Source organism: Pelodiscus sinensis, chromosome 12 (genome assembly GCF_052426305.1).
Source record: "Pelodiscus sinensis isolate ZL-2025 chromosome 12, ASM5242630v1, whole genome shotgun sequence".
Taxonomy (NCBI): domain Eukaryota; kingdom Metazoa; phylum Chordata; order Testudines; family Trionychidae; genus Pelodiscus; species Pelodiscus sinensis.
Genome location: NC_143063.1, coordinates 17,065,001 through 17,086,520, shown reverse-complemented (window position 1 = coordinate 17,086,520; position 21,520 = coordinate 17,065,001). Strand labels below are relative to the sequence as shown.

The window sequence follows — 21,520 nt, the reverse complement described above, 5'->3', positions numbered from 1 at the left end:
TTGCAGGAAAGGTTTTGTCCTAAATCACGCCTCTCCTGAACAGCTGTGTGAATAATTGCATCTAGAATCTCGCAAATGTACTGTATCATACCTTTGATTTTTATAAAGCAGGTGGCCAATGTTTTATAAAGCAGGTGGTTCACAGCAATAGCCAAACTGATTTTCAGGCTTAGAATCTTGGGTATTTAAGGCCTAAAACATCTTCAAATGAATCTCTGAGCTTTCAATGTGACATACCTAAAACAACAAGAACAAACTAAGCTCCTAATAGAATAGATTGTAATAAAAGTGCTGTTTCCAAGTGTGTGTGTGCGTATGTGACTGCTCTCTCTACTAAAAATGTCCTGTAGCACTTTTTAACCATAGTCTCTAGTGTGTCAGCAAAGAGACTCCATCAGAGCATTTAACATTGCTCGGAGCAAAGGAAAAAAGTGGAGTCACTGTTGATTATTGCTCATTAGCCACAAGGACACCTACTTAACACGTGAATAAATGAATGACACCAAGTCATAATGGAAATGGCCTCAACATACCTTTAAGCAAAATGTTGTTTAATATCTTCCATTTGTTGAATAAAGAGGCCTGGTGGACATTCATACTTAGCAAGCAGCCATTGTTGCTTTGTTCCCATTTCAGCATTTAAAGAAAGATTTTGTCTTAATTATATACTACACTTTCAAACACCAGCTTCCTACAGACCCAAATGGCAGCAAATCATCTTCCCCATCCTGCAGATTCCAACCGTTTTGTTAAAAGGTTAACATCCAAATGAATATTTAAAATGTGCCTGGTCCTCTTTATTCTGATTTATATTCAAACCTTATGTCAAATAACAACCTTCGATATCTTTATCGTTTTTCTTAGATAAAATGCAATCTGGGTCTAAGCCTTAATTTTCTTATATCCATTTGTTAACAGGGAAGATAACACTTTCAAAGTACTTGATTAGGGCTCACTTTGATTTGTATCTTGTTTTCGCTTCCAGGGCAGATTGTATTATTGTTTTGTTTCACTCATATTTCTCATCAGTCATAAAAAAGAGTATTTTAAACGTGTGAATATTAGCCATGAAGGTAAACTGCAGTCTGAATTGCATTTTGAAAATTGCCATGCCTGAGCATACGTTGGAAAACATAAATCATCACAGATAAGAGATATATTAATATCCTGAAACCCTATAGGAGCAGTCAAAATGAGACTGTTAGCCTGCAAATCACTGAAGCAATAACTTACTTAATTCAAGACTTATTTTTCTTTTTTAAAGTTTCCCCAATTTATCCAAATAAAACAGCTGCAGATTAAATATTAAAGGTGGTAATCATATTATCATATTAGAAACAGTGACATTAATATTGTGATTTACATGATCAAGTATTCTGACAGAATGCATTTTTTTCTACTGGGATAAAATGGGTTGGACTAGCCCAGAAATATAAAAGCAAGGCATAAACCAACATGAAAGGCTTCACTGTTATTTTTTAAGACACATTCTGATTCTATATTGTGTCAAATGTGCTTTGTTCTTTTATAAAATCACCTTTTCCGTCCCACTTTCTATTTGTCTGCAAAATGGTTAAGTAGGCGGAGAGGAAGCAGTGAGCTGAAGGCAATTCACTGGTATTTCTTAGCCCAGAGAAGCTTTCCCCTGTACTATCAAAAGTCGGCGATAGCCACTTCAGTTGCAGTGAATGGCAAGCATTACATGGCTTGCTTAACTCAGAGTTGTTTTCTAACAGAACCGGATAGAAGTTGCTTTGACAACTTGGAAGGATTTCTCCTGCCATCTCTATCCTGTGACACTTCCTCCACCCTAGCCCCATGGAGAAAGGGAGTAAGCAGGAGATGATTACATCAATCAGTGTCAGGCCTGGGCACTGTGATTTATGAATATGCATAATGAGTTCTCACCTTTGAGAAGGACTAGTGAGGAAGATAATTGATTAGACAGAAGAGAGCATCAGACAGAGAGAGAGAGAGAGAGAGAGGCTTTGCTAAGCTGTCTCTAGCAGGCCTGGCTTTGGTTCCAGTAAAGCTGTGACAGCAAATGAAGCAGGTGACCAAACATGAAAGTGGAATTCTGAATGTCTCCCTGAAACATGTACTGCAGAATCTTTGCTCACAAAATGAATGGGAGTCTCCTTCGCCTTAGGGAAGCTTGCAGGATCTGTGGAATCCTTCTAGGCTGCCCACACAACCCATTCAATAGAAGTCCCACTCTGAGGAGGCCAAATCTCCACTTCTCCAGCAACTCCAAGGAGGAAAGAGGTGGGAGGAAACTGGGTCTGGCGCTCTCTTTCACCAGCCCACCCCTCCCATCTTATGTGTGATTAATCTTTTTCCAGCAAAAAGCTGAGGAAGAGGAGGTGGGAACAAAATACAGCTATCCACACCCACTCACCCACAGATTTTTTCCTCATCTACAAGCCATGCTGCTGGAGTTGCCCAGACAGCAAAGGGTGCAAGGAAAAACCCTATTTATTTCCTGAGCAACCGGTGCTGGGAAAACACATTTTTTAAAACAAAGAGGCTCAAATGCACAGATTACAAACTGCTAAATTTCTGGGCCCCTCTTCTTGCCTTTATACGTACCTGAGCCTGCTCCACTGCAGTGATTATTAACACAAACTCAGGAATTGGTGCATGTGCACACAGACAAAATACAAGGTATATTCACTCCACTGTGCAACAACTATAGTATGTGCCTGGTAATTAGAATACAACCATGTAATCTGTGGAGAAGGGACAAAAAACTTACTGCTGACAAACACCTAGGATTTAAAATGTAGTTTAGCGGCCTACTGCAACCAAAGCCTATAAATAATACATTCCTATCACTATGACCTCAAAATGTCAATACTGCACACCCCTGCACATTTGCATATCTTGCACTGTCTAAACTTGAAGCATGTCAGCTATGTGCTTGTTTGTACTTTAACTTTCATTTTAACTCTTGCCTCTTAGCGCCCAGCACCCTTTTTCCCATATGGCCTGTCCCCTAAATAAGAAAGGTCACAGCCATTTAATCACTACTTCCAAAATTCTGCCACTTCCAGTGTAGGTTAAAAAAAAAAAAAAAGTATATCGAAAGGGAAAGTAAGAAAGAGACTCTGAAGCTGGCATGAATTCTCCTGCTGCTTATACAGCCCAAGTTGTTAATCTCAATAGTTTGTTAACTCCAGTATGACGTGTCATTTTCAACACAGCCCTGCTTGACCTCATTACAGACTTTACTTTAGCTTTTAACATTCAATAATTGCTCATATGTAATTTTGGAAGCTAACAGGGGGAAGAAAAGGAAAAAAGGCCTGGGCTGGTTTTAATTTGATTGTAGTGATTTCAGTAAGTCTAAAGTAAAGGGGTCAGCCTCTAGAATGTGTCTGCTTTAATTTTCTTAATGAGAAAAGACAAATGCAGGAGGAAGTCCTCCCCCTCTGAAGCCCTGGCCCCTTTCAGGTTGCAGACTCGATTTTCCCAGCACTCTCAAGTTGGCAGGTAGAATTGAAGTGACTCTAAGCGTTTTGACCTCTTACAGATCTGACCAATTTTCAGCACTTTGCCAAGGAAATGAAACTAAAAGTTGTCGACGCTGCAGCTAGCCATCAGCTTAAAATGTAATTTGCAAAGTTGTAGTTATTTTAATTAAAACCAAACTGGGGAGGCTCTCGATAGCTCCCTGCCTTTGGAGAGTGTGTTTTAGATTAGGCATAACAAAATCCCAGTTTTAGATGGGTGAACCCAACCCTTCCACTGTCCAAGTTTTGCAACCCCCTCCCCAATCAAAGTAACAGGTTCATTAGAAAATTGTTTGCTCTAAATTCTCCTGCATAGAGCTGCAGCTCCTTTTTGCGGTCGGCTTTTCAAACCCGAATATTGTTGTTTGGTTGAGAACCCCGGGCCTGATCTAAGACCCACTAAAATCAGTTTAAAAAGTGTTGCATATTATATATAAATAGCTATATTATTCATATGAGATTAATTCATTCCATCAATAACTTATATACATGGTGATCCAGAAGTTTAAGCACTCCTGCAGCATGGTACTTTCACAACAAATTTTAACCATACCAAATATCATTATTTTACTACCATAAGAAGATGAACCGTTTTTAAAAAAAATACCTTGTAAAAAAGTAGCAGGGACCATCTGCATTCCTGAAATTTCCACTCCTAACCACGTGTGCTAAAAAGAGGAGCCCACCAAAAGTGCACAAAAAACAAGGTCAAATCAAATCTACAAAGAAGACCCTTTTGTTGTTGTTTTGCTGCCATTGAACTTGCTCTGTAGATAGTTTCCTATGTGAGCAGTTAAATAGGAGGGAAAAGAATGCAACACTCTTCTCTAATCTGACTTCTATGCCTTTGAGGCTCTTGAAAGTTTTCTTTAAATCAGTTCCTCCCTTATTCCATTATTCAGCTTCCATTTTTGGGGGGGGAGGGAGGGGGAGGAAGCAATTGCCAACACTGAGTAATAAGGTCCCTGGGAAGGGGGGTGATGTACTAGATCTTATTTTGGCTGCTCCCACATAACGAGATGGCTACTGCTCACCAAGGGCACGTCTACACCGCAGGGCAGAAGTCGAATTAAGCTACGCAACTTCAGCTACGTCAATTGCGCACCTGAAGTCGAAATAGCGTAACCAGCTTTTGGCGCTGTCTACACAGCAGGAAGTCAAAGGCAGAACACTTCTGCTTTGACTTCCCTTACTCCTTGTGAAATGAGGATTGCAGGAGTTGGAGTAAGAAGTCCTCCACCTTGACATTATTTTGAACTAACGGCTTGCTGCGTAGACGTGCATTTTGTTATTTCAAAATAACATCAGTTATTCCACAATAATGCTGCAAAGTAGACAAACCCCCAGTGAAAGGCCCCCAAACTTACTCCTCCGTAACGGATTCTAAGAACACACTAATACTTTCCCCAAGAGGATTTTTAAATATTGTCCTTCTCCCCACCACAAAAGATATCGCTGTAAGTTGGTTTTAGAGGCCAGAACAATTCTAATTCTTACATAAACAAACAAGCAACACCCCTTTACAAGAAAAGCTGTGACAACAAGACAAAGGAAATATTTTAAGAAAATAGTTGCCAGTAGGTGTTGGGATGGGAAGAGGGAGAGGGAATTGTATAGGTGGGCTTTTCAAAAGTGCCTGCAGGACAGAACGGGTGTTTTCCTCCTGTAGAGGGCGCTCCAGTTCCAGATTTCACCAATTCCCTGGGTTCATTACAACCAAGACACCCCTTCCCCCATCACTTTCTGGGAAAGGTCTTTATAAATAGAAATGGTGGCCTAATAAATATAATCTAATCTTATAAAAGGGCGATCCAGCCTGCACCAGCCCTGCGTTCGTTCCCTCCCAGGTCCCAGCACAACTTCCACTCCAGACCTTGCTCTCAGGGTGAAACCCCTTTTCCAGCCTCTGAGACATGCCTGCCTCTAGCTTGCCTCCTGCAGTCCCCGCACCCTGCTCCCCCTCCACGGGCTGTAGCCACGAGAATGCGCCCAGGAAAGGCTCGCCTGCCGTCGGAGCTGTCCCGGGAGTGAGCTGCAGTCACGCACAAAGGTTTGCTTTTTGATTCTGTATCCAAATAGCAGCCGAGGCTCCCATTTCGGTTGGAGGGTCCCCGCCGCTCTTACTCCTAAATCTGACCCACGATGAAAACGCTGCCACGGAAAGAAATTCTGTGCTTGTTCCCAGCAGTGAACTTTAGAACCGCCAGCGGCTCCCCAACCACAGACCGGAGAACTAAACACCTCTCCGAAACCCTTCCTGGCTGTCCCCGCTTTCACGTGGCTTCCCTAGCATCCCCCCCCCCCCCATCCTGTATTTCACGACTCGATCCTATGCCCACAAACTCCTTCCGCCTGCCAGAGAAGTTGTGAGCGGGCAAGAAATATAAAATAGGAAGAAACTGACCTAGCTTAAATTTTCCAAACCATCTTTTCATGCTTAAAAACCTGCGGAGGGGGGGGGGGGAGTAACTTCAGTGGTGGCGGAAGAGAATGTAGTCAAAGTGGCAACAGTTTATTTATTAGCCAAAATATATACTTTCTTGTACAATTTGGTTCACACATATGTACATTTTTACTGTATATACAAAAAAAATCGAGACACCTAATTCTCACTGGACTTCCAAAAAAACCTCACGAACTCAGCTAATCCGGATGATAGTACAGAAGCGGTTTCTTTTCTTTCTTTTCTTTCTCTCCTTTTTAAAAATTTAATGTACGGACATGCTTACAAGTTGTAACTATACAGAGTTTTTTGTTGTTGTTTTTGTTTTTACACAATCATTACAATAATAATAATTATAATAATAATAATAAAAAATTAACTATGATGATGACAACGCTGATAGAACCATAGCTGCATCAAGTTGGTTCTGGGGCCTGGAAAAAAATGACACAGAAGAAATATTTAATAGGATTTCTTTTCAGGTTTAGTTGGCACAGTGACTTTTAACTTTCGATTGCATTTGTTGTTTTTAATAAAAATATTTCAATATCAATATTAAAAAGTCTAGAAATTATTTTTCCCCATTCTAATTAGCTGTGATCTATGACGGGCCCAATCCTTTTTTCCTCAGCAAAAGTGTCATTGACTTCAGTGGGAGTTATGCTTGAATGAGGCTAGGCAGGATCAGACAAAAGTTTCTTGTATCCCACCAACCTTGCAATATTTTTGCTGTTCATTGATTTCCACCTTCTTTTTAAAATCGAGGCCTGATTTTTACCTGCACTATTTAAGGGATAAGACTATGATCATTCTTCCTGCCGCGTTGCCTATTTATTCTAGCACAAAACAAAAATAGTAAGCCCAGAAATCAAGAAAATACCTATTGCAGCTTTGCATTGCGTAAGGAATCGTTAAACTGCTGAACTGCAAAGTCAATAATATTTATATATTAAAAATGATCGTAAAACCCCACAAGCCACTCCGGGGAAGAAAAAGCTGCTTCGTTATGACTAGATACTGTAAAAGGAACTAAAGTAGCAGAGAAAATAATCTAACCATTTACAACTCTCTCTACATATATATCCATAGGAGACTGAATCTCTTACCGCCTCTGAACTGGCTGGAAAGCTGTCTTTATTAACTTTTTCTCTACTTCCAAGGCACTAGATCGATCTAAAAACAGAAGAAAAAAATGTTCCTTTTTAAACCCCCTTTCTTTCTCCCTCCAGCCCCGATTCACGCCACTGGGGCTACATTGTTGCTTAGCAAGTTTCAAACAGGGGAACCGATTGGTTTTCTGTAGAAGTGACTGTAAAAGGACAATAAGTACCGAAGTAAGTTTCCTCGGTCTTCCCCATAAAAGATTCCAGCGATGACCACTTTAGCAGCAACAACAACAAAAATCTCCGTTGGTGGAAAGTAATCATGTTTTTTGCACACTATTGCAAAATAAAGAACGTCCCCGCGTTACATTAAAAAGGTACTAGCGCAGCCTATTTATTCTCTTCCACGTGAAGCACAGTGCAAGTGACTATAATGTGACAACTACACAATTCAGACTTTGCAGGTGACTGCATAGCACCACAATAACTGTTGACTGTAACGTAGGCGGTGTTAAAATATAAACACACACAAGCCACAGCAGCGAGAACTCGCCCTGAAACATAACTGGACCCACTGGCCGAGCTAGAAGCATTTGATCATTAAAAACAATCCAGACATTGTGTATTACCCAATTATTTTTCCACCCAGTTATCCCCGCCCCTTTTCTTGGGCGACTAGTAATTTGGAATAGTTGGGATTTTAAACGTGGGCTCTTCCCGGTTTTTTTAAATAGCCCTTTCACCGTGTCTGGGTTACCGGGTCTCTCCGGGGCTCTAGTTAGCTGCTCCGACGTGAGTCAAAGGGATCAAAATCTAAGCACTTCAGCCCGACAGAAAGTGCCTGCGGGGAGGCCAGCCAGCCAGAGGGGAGTCTCTCTGCCCTAGGGGGTGGCATTGCCAGCTCTGTCCCCCCCCAACTCTCCCCATACGCGGCCCCCCTTTAGCCATTACCTGTTCCAGCTGGTTCCGTGCTCTGCGCCTGGTCTGCGGGTCTGGAGAAGGCAGCGATGGCTGCAGCCCCGGAGGCTGCGCCGGGGGAGGCCCCGAGTCCCAGGAGGTGGGGAGTGTTCAGTAAGGTGAGCGGGTGCGGGTGGTGGGCGGCCGAGAACGCCCGGCTGGTCCAGTTGGGAAACTTGCCCAGCGGACAGGAGGAGACGAGTCTGTGAGGCGGAGCCAGCGGCAGGCTCTGGGGGGCCGCGGCTGGGGGGGAGCAGCCGCTGCCGCCCCCGGGGGATTTGCGGGGGTTGTCCGGGCTGGTGGCAGTCTCAGCCAGGGACCAGATCTTGGGCTTCTGCCCGGTGCTGGCCAAGCCGCCCTCTGTCGGGGGCGAGGCCGGGGCGGGCGAGGCGAGGCGGGGCTGTTGCAGGGGCATCTTGAGGGGCTCCAGCCCCGGGGGGCCCCCGGCGGGCAGGTCGCCCGGGCGGCGGTGGCGCTCCCCCTCCATGGCCTTGAGGAAGCGCTCCTCGGAGCCGGGCAAGTCCTCGAAGCCCTCGGAGCCCTCAGAGTCCGTCTTGGAGTCGGAGTGCAGCAGGTCGGCGTCCTCCAGCAGCTGGCCCTTGGGGCTCTCCATGTGCTCCGTGTCGATGTTCTCCAGGTCGATCTCCTCCTCGTCCTCCCGCTTGTCCTCTTCCCCCTCGTGGTCGCTCCCGTAGGAGTTACCCTCCTCGTCCGTCCGGCTGCGGGGCGCCCAGGTCATTTTATTCTCCTTCTTGAGCCGCCGCCGGGCGTTGGCGAACCAGGTGGAGACCTGGGTGAGGGTCATTTTGGTGATGATGGCCAGCATGATCTTCTCGCCCTTGGTGGGGTAGGGGTTCTTGCGGTGCTCGTTCAGCCAGGCCTTCAGCGTGCTGGTGCTCTCCCGCGTGGCGTTCTTGGGCCGCGACGGGTCCCCGAACTGGTACTGCCCATAGGGGTAGAAAGCGGGGTGGTGGTGCGGGAAGGCCGGGTGCTGGACGCCGGGGCTCTCCTTCAGCTCGTACTGGGCACCCTACAGCCAGCGGGGAGAAGGGGAGAGGAAGGGGGTCAGCAGGGGCGGCACACCCCGTAGCAGGGCTGGCTTTCCCCTCCCCCAGGTGTCCCGGGCAAGGGGCTGTCGGGTAGGGTGGCTGCCGGCCGGCGTGCGGGGAGTCTCCCCCGCCCAGGAGAACGCCAGCCAGGGCTGGGGGGGGGGGGGGGGGGCGGCCTGCGGAGTTTTAAACCAGGAGTGAAAGTGGCAGGGGTCGGGCATCTCTGTCCCGGGGCGTCCCGGCAGCCCGGCCGGCCCCTGGGCCTGGGCAGCCCCCAGTCGGGGGTGATACCCCATCGCCACCCCCCTTTGCAACTTTGCAAACGCTCGGCTCCAAATGGGCGCGCGTGCACGCACACACCCTCGTGCACACACACTGTAACAACAGCCGCCAGCCAGCCAGCGGCCGGGGCAGCAGCCCCGTAGTGTGACGTGCTGTTTATAAAACACTTCGAAAGCCTTTCGCCGACCCCTCGGAGCACAAGACGAGCCTGTCAATCAAAGCCTCTGCCGGCAGAAACGCCACCAGGCCCGGCTCCCGGTGCGCGGCTCGGTCGGACTGTCACCGCCAGCCACTCTGCCTCGGCCACGCCGGGAGAAACCAGCTCCCACTGGTGTGTGTCTCACCGCCTCCGCCTGCCCCGCTTTGCCCGGCCGCACAGCGCAGAGCATTGTCCCGCTGACCCACAAACGTGCCCTTCCTTCTGCGCTCGGGTCCGGGATCCAGAGAAACAGAAAGCAGCTAACCCCCCCCCCCCAACAACCCCCCCAAACTCCCAACCCTTCCCCCTCCCCCCTCCCCGCCCTCTGACGGACGGGCTGGGATCCGGGCGAGGATGCTGGGGGCTCTCTAAGGCGATCCGAAGCCAGGCAAGTCCTCGGGAAGAGCCGGTCCCGTTCCGCGCTCCTGCGAGCGCCAATCGCCCCTCCGCGCAGGCCGGAGCCGGATGGTTTCGCACACGCACACAAGCCCCCTAAAGGCAGGAGGGGAGAGGGGGCCGCGGGTGGAGGATGCGGGTCGGCGCGGCTCTTACCAGCTGCGGGAAGATGGGAAGCTCGGCGGTGTAAGGCAGGAAAGCGCCGTATCCTTGAGCCGCCGCGGCTGCTGCGTAAGGCGCCCCGTACATGGAGGATAACACATTAGAGAGCGTGCCGGACGGGGTGAGCTCTGTCCCGCTTCGAGAGCTGCCGCTCCCCTGGCGATCCGAGGGGTAGATCGGCCTGATATACTGGTAGCCCAGCTGGGGGAAAGACATGGTGGGCAGAGGGGGTTGGGGAGGGGGGGAAAGGAGGAGGGGGGAGAAAGAAGGAGAGCGAGAGAAAGGAGAGAAAGTAGAAGGGCTGGTAGGAGAGGAGGGAGCTGGCTCGCTCGCCCTTTCAGGCTGTCTGCACTTTTCAGTGCCTCCCGCAAACTCTTGCAGACATGGGTGGGGAGGGGAGGGGGAGAGAGGGGTGTTCGGGAGGCCGTGGGTTTCCTCCTCTCTCCGGCCGCTGCTGTACACGATCCGATCGCTTCTTTCTTCTCTCACTTTTCCTATTGATCTGAGTGGACTCAGGTCAGGTCCTAACAGATTGCCTGAGATTATTGGGACTCTGGGCTCTGATTGACATTTCTAGTCTCTCGCAAGCCCCTCCTATTTCTTTTAAGTCTCTCTCTCTCTCTCTCTCCCTCTCCTGCCCAGAGCTCTCTCCCTGGGTTTGTCACTAGCTTTTTTTCCCTCCCTTCTCTAAATCTGTTTACTGACGTCGCGATCTTTTATTTGAGTTGCTTTCAAATCTCGTTTTAGCAATCGCCAATCAGTACTGTGTTTTACAAAGGTTTAAACCCTGCCCTACGGTTTTAGAGTATATATTGTATGCATATGTATAATATAGATCTATACAATTTTCCATAGCCCTCGTTTCCCCCTCCCTGAAATAAAAGAAATAGGAAGCTAGAGATTAGCAACTGTAAATTGGAAAACTGCACGCAAGAAAGACAGGAGGGGAAAAGTTACGTGACGTATTAAAATAAAGCCTTATTCCTGTAGAATTTTACGTTTACAATCTTATCTGGTGTAGGTCCATTTTTGTTTTCTGTATTAATATATTCCCTCCCCTTACTCCACCCCTTTCCCTCCCCCCCGCTCTAGCATGGGTTACATCTCCTAATATAGCTTTAAAGTCTATTTGATTTTTTTAATTTGCATTTCCAGAGCTAGTTTGAAATTTCCTAATATACTGAATCTGTAAGGAGTTCTCTGCATTTTGTCTAGCCTAACAGTGGGAAGATACAGTGAGAAAGCTAAGTTAATTTTCTTCCTAATAAGAGACTTCAAAGAGTTGTAGGGTCACAATTTTACATCAAAGGCAGAAAAGAAGACAAATTAAAATCCTAACAAAGAAGAGACGGGAGCAGCCCTCTGGGCCATTAGTAAATAAGTGGTGTGAAAAAAGGGACAATGACAGGCACTGGAATTAAACTCATTAACACCTTTTTGTCTTGGTGCGAAATCTCTAATTAGGAAATTTATGATCATTTTACTTATTCCCTCTGTTCTGAATCACTACAAGTTCAGCCTTACCTGGTACATAGAACAATTGCAAGGGGGGCCCAATGGCATCATGTTATAAGGAGGTACTGGGAGCAAGCTAAACTATGTTCCTAGTCAACCTTATTTTTTATCATCAACACATTTTTTAGACTTTTTTTCTGAAACCAGCGTGTGGGTTGTACTTTGTAGCGTTTTAAGAGAAGTGAAAATCCACTTAAACAAACGTGGATGTCTTGAAAGAAAAGGTATAACCTGACTTGTTATCGTTGTGTTGTAGGACTCGAGTAAATGAAACATCAAAAGTTTTTGCAACCTGTAGAGTTAAAAACTTTGTTGGGGGAAAAGTTCTGAATTTACCACTGTTGTTGTTTTAATTAAATTAATTAAAAACAAAGCTCTGAAGGTTTTTCTCTAGCGTTTATATTTGTTATGCTGAAGAGTCATTGAATCATATCCTCCCCCCCCCTGTTTTTGAATACTCTGTGGATTTATTGTCATTAAATATGATTTAGCTACAGGATAATAACTGTACTCGCAGTATGGCTTTTTACCACTACATTTCTTTAAAAAAATGAAATTCATGTCAGATTATACAGTTAAAGGAATCGACCTTCATAGCTTGCTATAATAAAACTATATCATCTTGTAATAAATACGGATTATGGCAAAGCAAGACCCAGAATTAAAATTCCCTGAATCAATATATGAAAATCTGTAGAAAACATCTCTAATCGTATTAAGTTCATCTTTATAGCATTCCCTATCTGCTAATCTAGTGCAAAACCGACTCTGGGTTGGAGGAATTTATTTTCTCCTGCTCAACTCTATTCTTGTAATAGGTTTTTATAATATCATGTAATGGATATAACAATATTAAATGTAGCTGTATGCGTTTCTTTTTAATTCAAAGGGAAGTAGTGAGTGAAGCCTGTGTCCTTATTTCTTTTAATTCTCTGTACAACTGCTAGGTTTAACCGCTGCGTTTCTGAGAAGGTTTGGAAATAGTTTGCAAGCAGAACATAACTTTTAGGAACGTGTTTTATAGGAGGAAAAGGTAAAAGTGTCTGAGAAATGAATTATTTGATCAGTTCTCAGAAGGTAGTCCTCATAATTCTAGATAGGATTATACATTCATATTACATTTTGTAACCACATTCACACATGATATATTTACATACACACATCCCAGACCTAACACGTCAGACAAGTATTTTTATTGTGGCTTCGCGTTTGACATCACTGCTGCTCATTTCTTGAGTTTATGAAGCTGGCAAGATTATTTTATTATGTCATCCTACCATCTTGTGTCATCAAGATAGATTTTTAATCAACAATACAATCAATATAAGTTCATCCCTAACGGGAAAGTACACGTGTTCGACATGGATTGTTGTACTGATTCTAATTCATGACTGACATTAGTGAAAGAAGAAGCTGAGTGTAGTATACAGAAGCAATCTACGTTCTTTGACTCTTCTTTAAAGTGCAGAATAAAACCAAAACCGGGGTTGATTGGGGGAGGGGAGGAGAGGGGAAGAAACCGTCGCTACCCAGGTGAAATCAAAATGTAGAAATACACCCTACTTTGAAACAGCACAGAGAAAAGAAGTGAGATTGAAGATACGCGAGGGCAAATACAAGATCTGACAGGAAATATGGGAGGCGAGAAATTTATGGGGGGCGAGTGAATTCAGGTCAGGATGAGGATGAATGATGGTTTCTTAATGGGAAAGAAACGGGCAGGGAATGCAGCCCCACCAAATGGACTGCAGGAGAAATCGGCGAAGATCTGACTGTAAAGCCGAGAGGTTCAAAAGCAAACCCGAAAAGCAACAACCAGGCGCAGGGGAGAGAAAAGACTCCAGCCGAACTATGGCAGGGTAATGTTCAAAGCGATCCCCACGGCCAGAAAGACACAAGGCACAGCGAAGATAAAAACACCAGCATGTGACAGCACCGCGCCGTCTAGGGAGAGGGCTGTGGATGGGGCAGGACGGAGCTGAGAACTTGCCAAACGTGGAGTGATTAAAACGGCAGCAGTGCCTTCAAGTCGGGGAGTGCACGAGAGTGGGAGGAAGAAGAGAGCAAGGCTGCAAAGGCAGGGTGGAAGAGAGACGAAATAATAGAAGGCAGACAGCTGCCCAGCGGAGACGTGGGACTCATTTTCTTAGACAACAGCCAGGGGAAATAAAGTGGCTAGCAGCGAATGTGCCTGCCCCGACGGAGAAGCAACCTACTGAGGGACAAGCCAATAGTGTCTGCGCTCCCTCGGGTCGCCCGGCTTGTCTCTGGAGAGAGTAGCCGCTGTGCACCGCTCCTGCTCCGGACAGACACGTGTCTTCTGGCCGGGATCTGTCAAAGCTGGGCGCGCTCCTTCTGATTTATTACCCCCAACATCCATACTCGGCTCCCCCCGCCCCGTCTCACTCACACGGTCACTGAGCTCAAACCAACCCTCCTCGCACGGCAGCAGAGTCTCCTTGGCTCCAGCCTCGGAGGCAGAACGAAGCCGGGACTCTGCATTAAGGAAAATGCTGCCGGGGACCAAGCAGCGTGCACTGGGTTTGCGTTCATTCGCACCGATGCCGCGACTCCGGCTTCTCCCCGTGCAAACGGAGCCTTCGTCCTTTTGTGGGCGCACGAAGCAACCCCTCAGCCAGGACCCCCGCCATGAGCAGGAAACATCCCTGCCCCGAAGTTATTTAATATCTATATGCCTGGCTCCAAAGCTCCTGTCCCACCCTCCTCGGGCTTGCTCGCCCTGACATCTCGCACCACTCACATTCTGCTGCGCCCAGACACCTCAGCCCACAGACTATATACACTGGACACGGTGGCATGTTTTAATCTCGGTTTCCTTGCACTGTGTCCTTCGCTCCCTCTATAAACACCCCTCGTTCTAGCTACGGAACAGGGAAAGTGGGGCCCAGATACTCAGGCGCGACTTCGAATTCACCATGGGTGTCACTTGTTGGAAGTAGTTGAAACGCTGTCGCTGAAGCTGTGAGTTTAATTAGGCACTTACCTGCCCTTGTGAAGTCCAATTTCCGGGACGATTATGATAACTGCTTGATTAGGAACTGTGGATTGCCAGAGCATGGGCAATTTTCACAATCAACATATGGGGAAAACCAAAGGGCTGAACCCCCCCGAACAAACAGCCAATATACAAGACCTAGGAGTGGGGGAGGCAGGGTACAAACAAACAAGTGAAATCAGGGAAAGGGTTGCAGTTAAAAAGGAGTTAAAAATAGAAGGAAAGATCAAAGAGCTGAGCAAAAGACTCTTCAAATTACACGTTTGAAGCTTTTCCATAATTCCAAGGCGACAGATAGATAACAAGCTGCACATTCCTTATCGCATATGGAATCAATCTTAAAGGAGTCTCTTGATCAAAATCTGTTAATTGCAGTGACATATGATTTGGAAAGAAAACACAATTAATGACCCTTCCTGTTAAGGCTTTGGGGAGAGGCCACTGACAATTCGCGTTTTACAACCGACACCAACTTTTTTTTATTTGTAAACTATTAGAAGGAGACGTTCATAAAACCTCTGCGTTTGTTTTGTCTCCTCTTATCTAAGGTTTCTTTACAAAGGGGAGGGGGCCTGAATGTGTGTGTTTCCTTAAGGGGTTTGGGAGCTAAAATGATTTAGTGCCTTGTCTGTAAATCTAATGATCTACGGTGAGAAAAAATACTTCGTCTTTTATTATTAACATTTGTGGGGAGCGTTACCAGGAAACAGCAGAACCCTTTTCAAATTGTAAATATATGTATCCATCTTAAAACCAGTGGTATACAGATTTTTTTTCCTAAAGCGAAATAAAGAAAATCTGCCAAATAACATTCTAGCGCCCTCTGTCCATGGCAGCTGCTGGGCCGTCTCCAGCCCTGCTTATTCAAAGATATTTAATAATTGTCATAGACAAGAGACCGCGTTCTATTTTCATATCTCTGCCGCACCCTCTGTAGTTAAAAAACCTCACCGGGGCGTGTATTTCAACCCGATCTGTGCGCCATACGTTTGATAATGTGAGCCAAGGAAGGAGCAACATTTTTAAAAGCTTTATTCTGTCATTAAAAGGTAATGGCCTTGTTTTAGAGGGGGAAAAGGCAGGGAGAGAGAGGTTCATTTGAAGGTTATAAAGCATACACTTTAATAGGATCGAAGTGAAATTAGTTAATAAGAAAATGCTGGCCAGAAGCTCTCTGGGCTTTTAAGTGCTCTCTCGGCCATTTAAGGAAATTGAATAAAACCAGACTCAGTTACCTGTAGACCTAAGTGTTATCTCCAGCTCTCCACGGGCAAGAGTAGAAGACTGGTGTCTCTCAAAAGTTCTGTTGGGAAGTTCCCTTTTCTGTAAGGATTAGTGTTTTTTTTAAAACATATCAGGCTATACTATTTATCACAAGGGGTTAAGCAAAGGTAAGAGACTATTAGCAGATGCTGTAGACTTCCAAGCAGTTCTGAAAAACAAGTCAATACCTCTCTAGAAAAGCTGGACTCTCGGCATTATTTTTTTTTCTGTTTCATTTCTAGGATCTTTCCCACCATGGTGATTCTTTGCTGATTTGTATTCGGAATGTCGCCAGTAGGTCACTGTATTGTGTTACCTAACTTCCTATCAGTTGCCTTTCTCTCTCTCTCTCTGTTTAAACTTTATAGATTTTGAGGTGTTAATAAAACCTTTCCCTTGGTAAATGGCTCATTAAAAACCCAACCGAATTCTGGAAAGACTTCACAAAAACAATGTTCAAGAATGAGAGAGCGAAAGAAGACTTTTGTCCAAAAATGTATAATTACTGCGAATCTTAGGAAACATTAATCTTTAGAGGAATTCGTGATTCATATCTGTGATTTGACCATATAGGTGATTTATAATTTGTTAGTGCATTTCACTAATTCTATAGATGTTTATATACCCTGAGAGAGTTTTCATATTCCATGGAAACGAGTGGCTTTTGTGTTAATTTAGCTATTCTCCTTTGCCCATAAACTCAGGGAGCTGAGTGGGATGGCGATAAGACCTTTCAAAGCTGAAGTCAAAGATTTACCCATCATACTTTATATCAGCCTCCCAGCTGTTCGCAGAAAGACCTATTTTGGACCAGTTCTGCACATTCCATGTGCTCTGTGTTCTTGTCCTGTTCCTACCTACACCCAGACCTTCTCTAGGGCAGACGCCCCCTGGCTTGCCCAGCGGCTCCCTGGCTTTAAAACGAGACTGCAGGAAGTTGAGTGCAACGGTTGATGAGGAAAGATCTAAGGCTGCAAGTGTCTCTTTAGTCTTATACGTGCCCCATCCCTGCTCCTTTGTAAATATTAGCTGAACTGGGGTCCGTGGGTTTTATTAGGGACTTTACCCCTGATTATTCCCCCACTTGCCGCACGCTGCTATTTACCCTTGCTTGTCCTTAATGAAATCTCTGATACTTGCTCTGAGCCTGAAATGGGCATGGGGGGCCCTTTCTTTCCTCCTCCCCCCTTGCCTCTAGACAAATGCCACAGGGACGCATTAACTGATCAATGTAAACACAGCCTGCTAGGGCCAGCTCCTGGGCTCCAAACTCAGCCAGCCAGTCATGTCTACCCCGCCCCCATTAGATGAGCTGAAGTTAAGGCACAATTCGAAGGCGGCACACTCGGGGCGGGGTATGCGGCGCTCCCCAAAACTGTGGAAGAACCTGCTGTTCAGCGTCGCCCTATAGGGCTACCGCATCTAACCCCTGCCAGGTTGGAGAGAGCTTGCATTAGCCAGCCGTACTCCTCGTAAACACGCTCCCGCATTCCCCCTCTCGCTACCCCCTCCCCGCGCCGCTTCTTTTTAAAGCTGCCCTGCCCCCAAAGGGATTTGATGATGCGCCGTCTGCAAATGCACTAACATCCCGTCCCCTGACCCCCAGCCATCCTTTCTACAAGGATCAAATGTTTCTGGCACCAGCTAACATATTTGCTTGGTGACTTTGCACGGAGACGGGCATTTGGACGCTAACAGATCCACACGGTCAATCTGTATAAAATAAAACCTAATCCTCCCTTGCCTGCGGTTCCAGAGATACCCCAGAGTATCTCCTGACCTTTTGGCAGCTTGAAATTTCCTTGTCCTGCACTCGTGCGGGAGACACACTCTTATTCAAATAATATTATATTTGTTCTAACAGGCCCAAAGATCTTCCAGCCCTCATGCACCTGGAATGATAGTTGGATGCAGAAACAATTTTTCCATTAGCTGGAAGGTAACATTTACAGACAGCAACACGCAAGACCATAGAGGTTTTCCTTTCTCTGAGAGGGGGTGGGATATTTTTGATCACGGTCTCATTCGGATTTAAATCCCAGCCATTGTGCATGCAAATATTCTATCTCAGCTTGTAGAGTGGGGTTGCTATTGCATAACTGCTTGATTTGCTCTTCATTCCATAGATGCTGCCTTATATCAGTAACAAACAAGCATTGATTTTATGGTAAAGTCACTTTGGGATGGGAATGAGTAACTCCAGGCAGTGCTATCACTGTATTACATGGAAATGGCCCAGGTAACAAGATGAACATTGATTCAGCATTATGTTTGATCAATAATGAAATAAGTAACTTCAGGGCCAAATTAAAATGCAAGCTGGCTTGACGCTGCCAGCTTCTGGGCTAAGTGACAAGGCTAATTCAGCAGGGAAATGGCAATATTTGCATTAGAGGCTGCATCTGTTGTTTGGTGGAAGTGGCTGGATCGGCAATAATGCTGTAGAAAACAATTGCATGGAACGCGTTTGGAACGAACGCCTGTTTGTACAGAAAGCGCATGAACATGCTACAAACTGTGGCTTTTGTGTCTGGAAATCGTGCAGCCATTTCCCCCGCATCGAGGGCGGTCTCACATAGTGTCGGTACCCAGACATTAAGGGGACACTATGTATGACATTTCACGCTGGCTTTTGGCAATTACTTAGGTGAACAGCAATAACAAACTTTGCAAGACACTCTTAACAGAAGATCATGGTTCTGTTCCCAACTTCACACGAGGGTGTTAATCCATTATGCCTTTAAAAGGTATGATACAAAGGGTTCCATCCCCTTCATTTCTCTCCTCCCTCGCCCAAAATGCTACTAGGGGGAAAGATAGCCATTTTCAAAGGGTACACCCAAAGGGAAGTGATTTAGGCGACCAGTGGTAGCATGGCCAACGCTCTCCGTATTGGTGGCCTTTGCTCCAGTTTATCTGCTGTTTTCTCCATGGGTAGTTTTTACAGCTCTGCCATCATTATTGAGACCGTGACACACATTGATTTCCAATAGAGATCCTCGCCTTTAGCCAGAGAGCACAGACGCTGGGGCATGGACCGGGTTACCAAGTGCAAAGCCTCTGCTAGGAAGAGAGAAGGAGGAGCACACTCGTTGCCTAGACTAGACGCTTCGCAGTATGGGTAACTGCAAAGTCCTCTAGTCACAAAGGCATTCGGCTAGCGGGGTGGGAAAGTGGCTGCCTCTGCGCCTTAACAACGTAGAGATATGATCAGTTAGCAAGCAATGAGCACAGAGGAAATGTTTAGCCAGCCTGAACTGTAGATTTGTGGAGGGAGGAGTTAGGGAGACAAGAAAGGACTGCTTGGAGGACACCTTGACCTGTCTAGAACATAGATGGGAAACCAACGCCCACCATCATTTTTACTTCTCTCCCACCCATCCCAAACATACCTGTATGCGCCAGGGCAGTTGAAAACAAGCAGCACACACTGATTGCAAACCAGGGAAATACACTGAAGTATTTGATTGCTGGGGCTCTGAGGAGTTTCAATAGTAGCATTTGATTCGGCGTAGACCGTTGAACAACAAGAAAGTGGATGTGCCAAAAAAATTCTCTTCTAACGGGTCTATTTCCTCAAACTCCCGAGACATATTCCTTGGAAGGAGCAGGAGAAGACTAAAGCCACACACTTGCCTGACTTCACCTTTACGAATCCGAATGGGGGGGGGGGCGGAATGGCAGAGTTCTTCCTTCAACAGGTTTCTCTCTTTCTCGTGTGAAACTACACTGGCATCACTAGGGAAGGTCCCTTTCTGGACGTTGGTCTCACGAAAAAGCCCTTTCTCCACCGTCTCTCTCAAAGGCGAATTTGTGATCAGGGCAGCAGAAACCTGTCCCCTCGAAGAGACTTCCCTGGGGTTACAGGGGCCAGGAGAAGAACTAGACTTAAGAACCGCAAGTTACAGGAACAAAGCGGCTGAAAATAACGCTCCAAACATGAATTCGCCTGGCTAAAAAAGTCTGGATTGTACCCACGGCTGGTAATGGGCCAAATTCCGCCTGGGGCTGTTAGTTGGCGTAGTCCTAGAAAACAAGGTTATCTAAAGTATTGGGGGTTTCTCTTAATGCTGGTGAAAGGGAACCGCAATGAAAAGCTTGCTTAAGGCCCGCCCGCGGAAAAGTAGCCTAGAAGCCTATGACAGTGAGTGTGGTTTCGGAGAGCCGCGTTTAGTGGTCTTGTCTTTCACGTTAGGGGACGTTTCCAGCAAACCATTCGCAGCGTCTACACGGCTCTGCGGTCTTTAAGCTCGTGTTAGGCAAATTTGGACACTCAGGGCGTGGGGTGGGGTGGGGTGGGGTGGGGTGGGGGAGATCCCGAGGGAAGCTCTCTGGCTCTGCTCCTTTACTATAATCATGCCCACGTCCGAGCCATGGTGACAGGAAATCGGAGCGCAGAGCCCGGGTTCCTGGAGACTGGAGGGACATTGATCGATCAGTATATTTGGCAGTCCTATCAAGTTACAGCCCCTCTCAACGATTCCTGTTGTGCTCGCTCAGCTCCCACCCACCAGCCAATTGCTGTTAACCCTTGAACTGAGACGGGTTCGAGATAACCTTCTCCTGTAGTCTAACAGGACAGGGTGTCATTTCCGAGAGGTATTGATTTGTATGGAAGCCATATAGAAAGGCTTTGACGCTTTCTATCCCAAGCGCACTGGGTGTGTCCGGTGACATACAAACGCGCGCTGGTTCCCACTATTCTGCTCTGGGCAGAGATAATATAATTCACAGGGCCTTCCGCATTGTATACACTGCACCCTGAAGCCTGTGTCACAGGCACACTACAACAGGGAGTGTCGGTGTTGGTATTTTCTTAAACGGGTCAAATGCGATCGTTCGCTGCTATTGATCCCTTCCAAGGCGGGGAGTGGTTTGCGGGACGCGAGGAAGGGCGAGCATTTCACGTGGAAAGAACAACTCTGCAAGGAACCCTGCAAAGAGAACCTTGCAGCCAGTGGCAGAGGCTGGTGTTGTCCGTTACAGGACTGGGGAGCAGCCTGGCTGGAGCGAGGGAAGCGAGAGTCAAAGCGGAGAGCCCAAGAGGCCAGCGGCACAAAACGTTCAGCATTCCTCGGGCAGCCTGAAACTGACCGACGCGTTTCTAACACCAGAGTGTCCAGGGCGAAGAGTTTATCTAAGACCGAACGGGGCTTAGCCCGCCTTCCGCTGCACGTACAAAGGTCCCTTTCCTAGTCATTATGTTGCACGGGAAATAAATAAATATAACATAAAGTTTGCTATTGATTGGCGCGATTTGCTTTCACCCAGCAATGCTCCCCTCCCATTGATCCTCGTTCACGTTGCACAGCAGTTAAATGTAGAATGACGGAATAGGGAACTTCATTAATCTAATGAAATCAGCAATGATGTACAGTATTTCAGTGTTATTAAAACAAAGCCACCTAATTGATTTCGTCTCTCCTCAACTCTGTGGATGCCAGCCATGATCAAATCAGATTCCAGGGTGATACAAATATAAAATCCCAGCCAACCAACCCCCTCCTCCATCCAAACCACATACGAATACCGAAGAGGATGGAAATTGTTGCCCAGTTAACTTTTAGGGCTGAATGGATTTTATGTTTCGGGGTAGACACAAAACCATCTACTAAAGTCAGAC

At 46.3% G+C, this 21,520-nt stretch overlaps 1 protein-coding gene and 1 long non-coding RNA gene across 4 annotated transcripts in view; one reads left to right on the top strand and one right to left on the bottom strand.

Annotated features, from left to right (window-relative positions):
* The first annotated feature begins 5,393 nt into the window (after window positions 1-5,393).
* Window positions 5,394-21,520, top strand: part of LOC112545477 (uncharacterized) — a 48,059-nt gene continuing 31,932 nt past the window's right edge. Inside the window, exon 1 of the long non-coding RNA XR_012906743.2 lies at window positions 5,394-5,562. This is a non-coding gene — a long non-coding RNA (uncharacterized LOC112545477). The remainder of the gene's footprint in view (window positions 5,563-21,520) is intronic.
* IRX3 (iroquois homeobox 3) lies at window positions 6,009-10,849 on the bottom strand. 3 transcript variants are annotated; one of them, XM_075940301.2, is made up of 4 exons: window positions 10,098-10,847; window positions 8,010-9,045; window positions 7,062-7,128; window positions 6,009-6,389 (listed from the first exon to the last, which is right to left on the bottom strand). In XM_075940301.2, exons 1-4 carry the CDS (start codon window positions 10,317-10,319, stop codon window positions 6,335-6,337), a joined length of 1,380 nt encoding a protein of 459 aa, XP_075796416.2. In that variant the 5' UTR covers window positions 10,320-10,847; the 3' UTR covers window positions 6,009-6,334. The 3 variants fall into 3 exon arrangements, with proteins under 3 accessions (XP_075796416.2, XP_075796419.2, XP_075796417.2); XM_075940304.2 differs by lacking the exon at window positions 10,098-10,847 and adding an exon at window positions 9,691-9,810; XM_075940302.2 differs by lacking the exon at window positions 7,062-7,128 and having other exon boundaries at window positions 10,098-10,849.

Bases quoted from the DNA above. Each gene is read 5' to 3' on its own strand.
- IRX3 (XM_075940301.2), bottom strand. From the start codon at position 10,319: ATGTCTTTCCCCCAGCTGGGCTACCAGTATATCAGGCCGATCTACCCC. The intron at 7,129-8,009 runs GTAATGGCTAAA...TTCTGTTTTTAG, and splicing joins CACGGAACCAGCTGGAACAG to ATCGATCTAGTGCCTTGGAA. The intron at 6,390-7,061 runs GTAAGAGATTCA...ATTTTTTTCCAG, and splicing joins TTCCAGCCAGTTCAGAGGCG to GCCCCAGAACCAACTTGATG.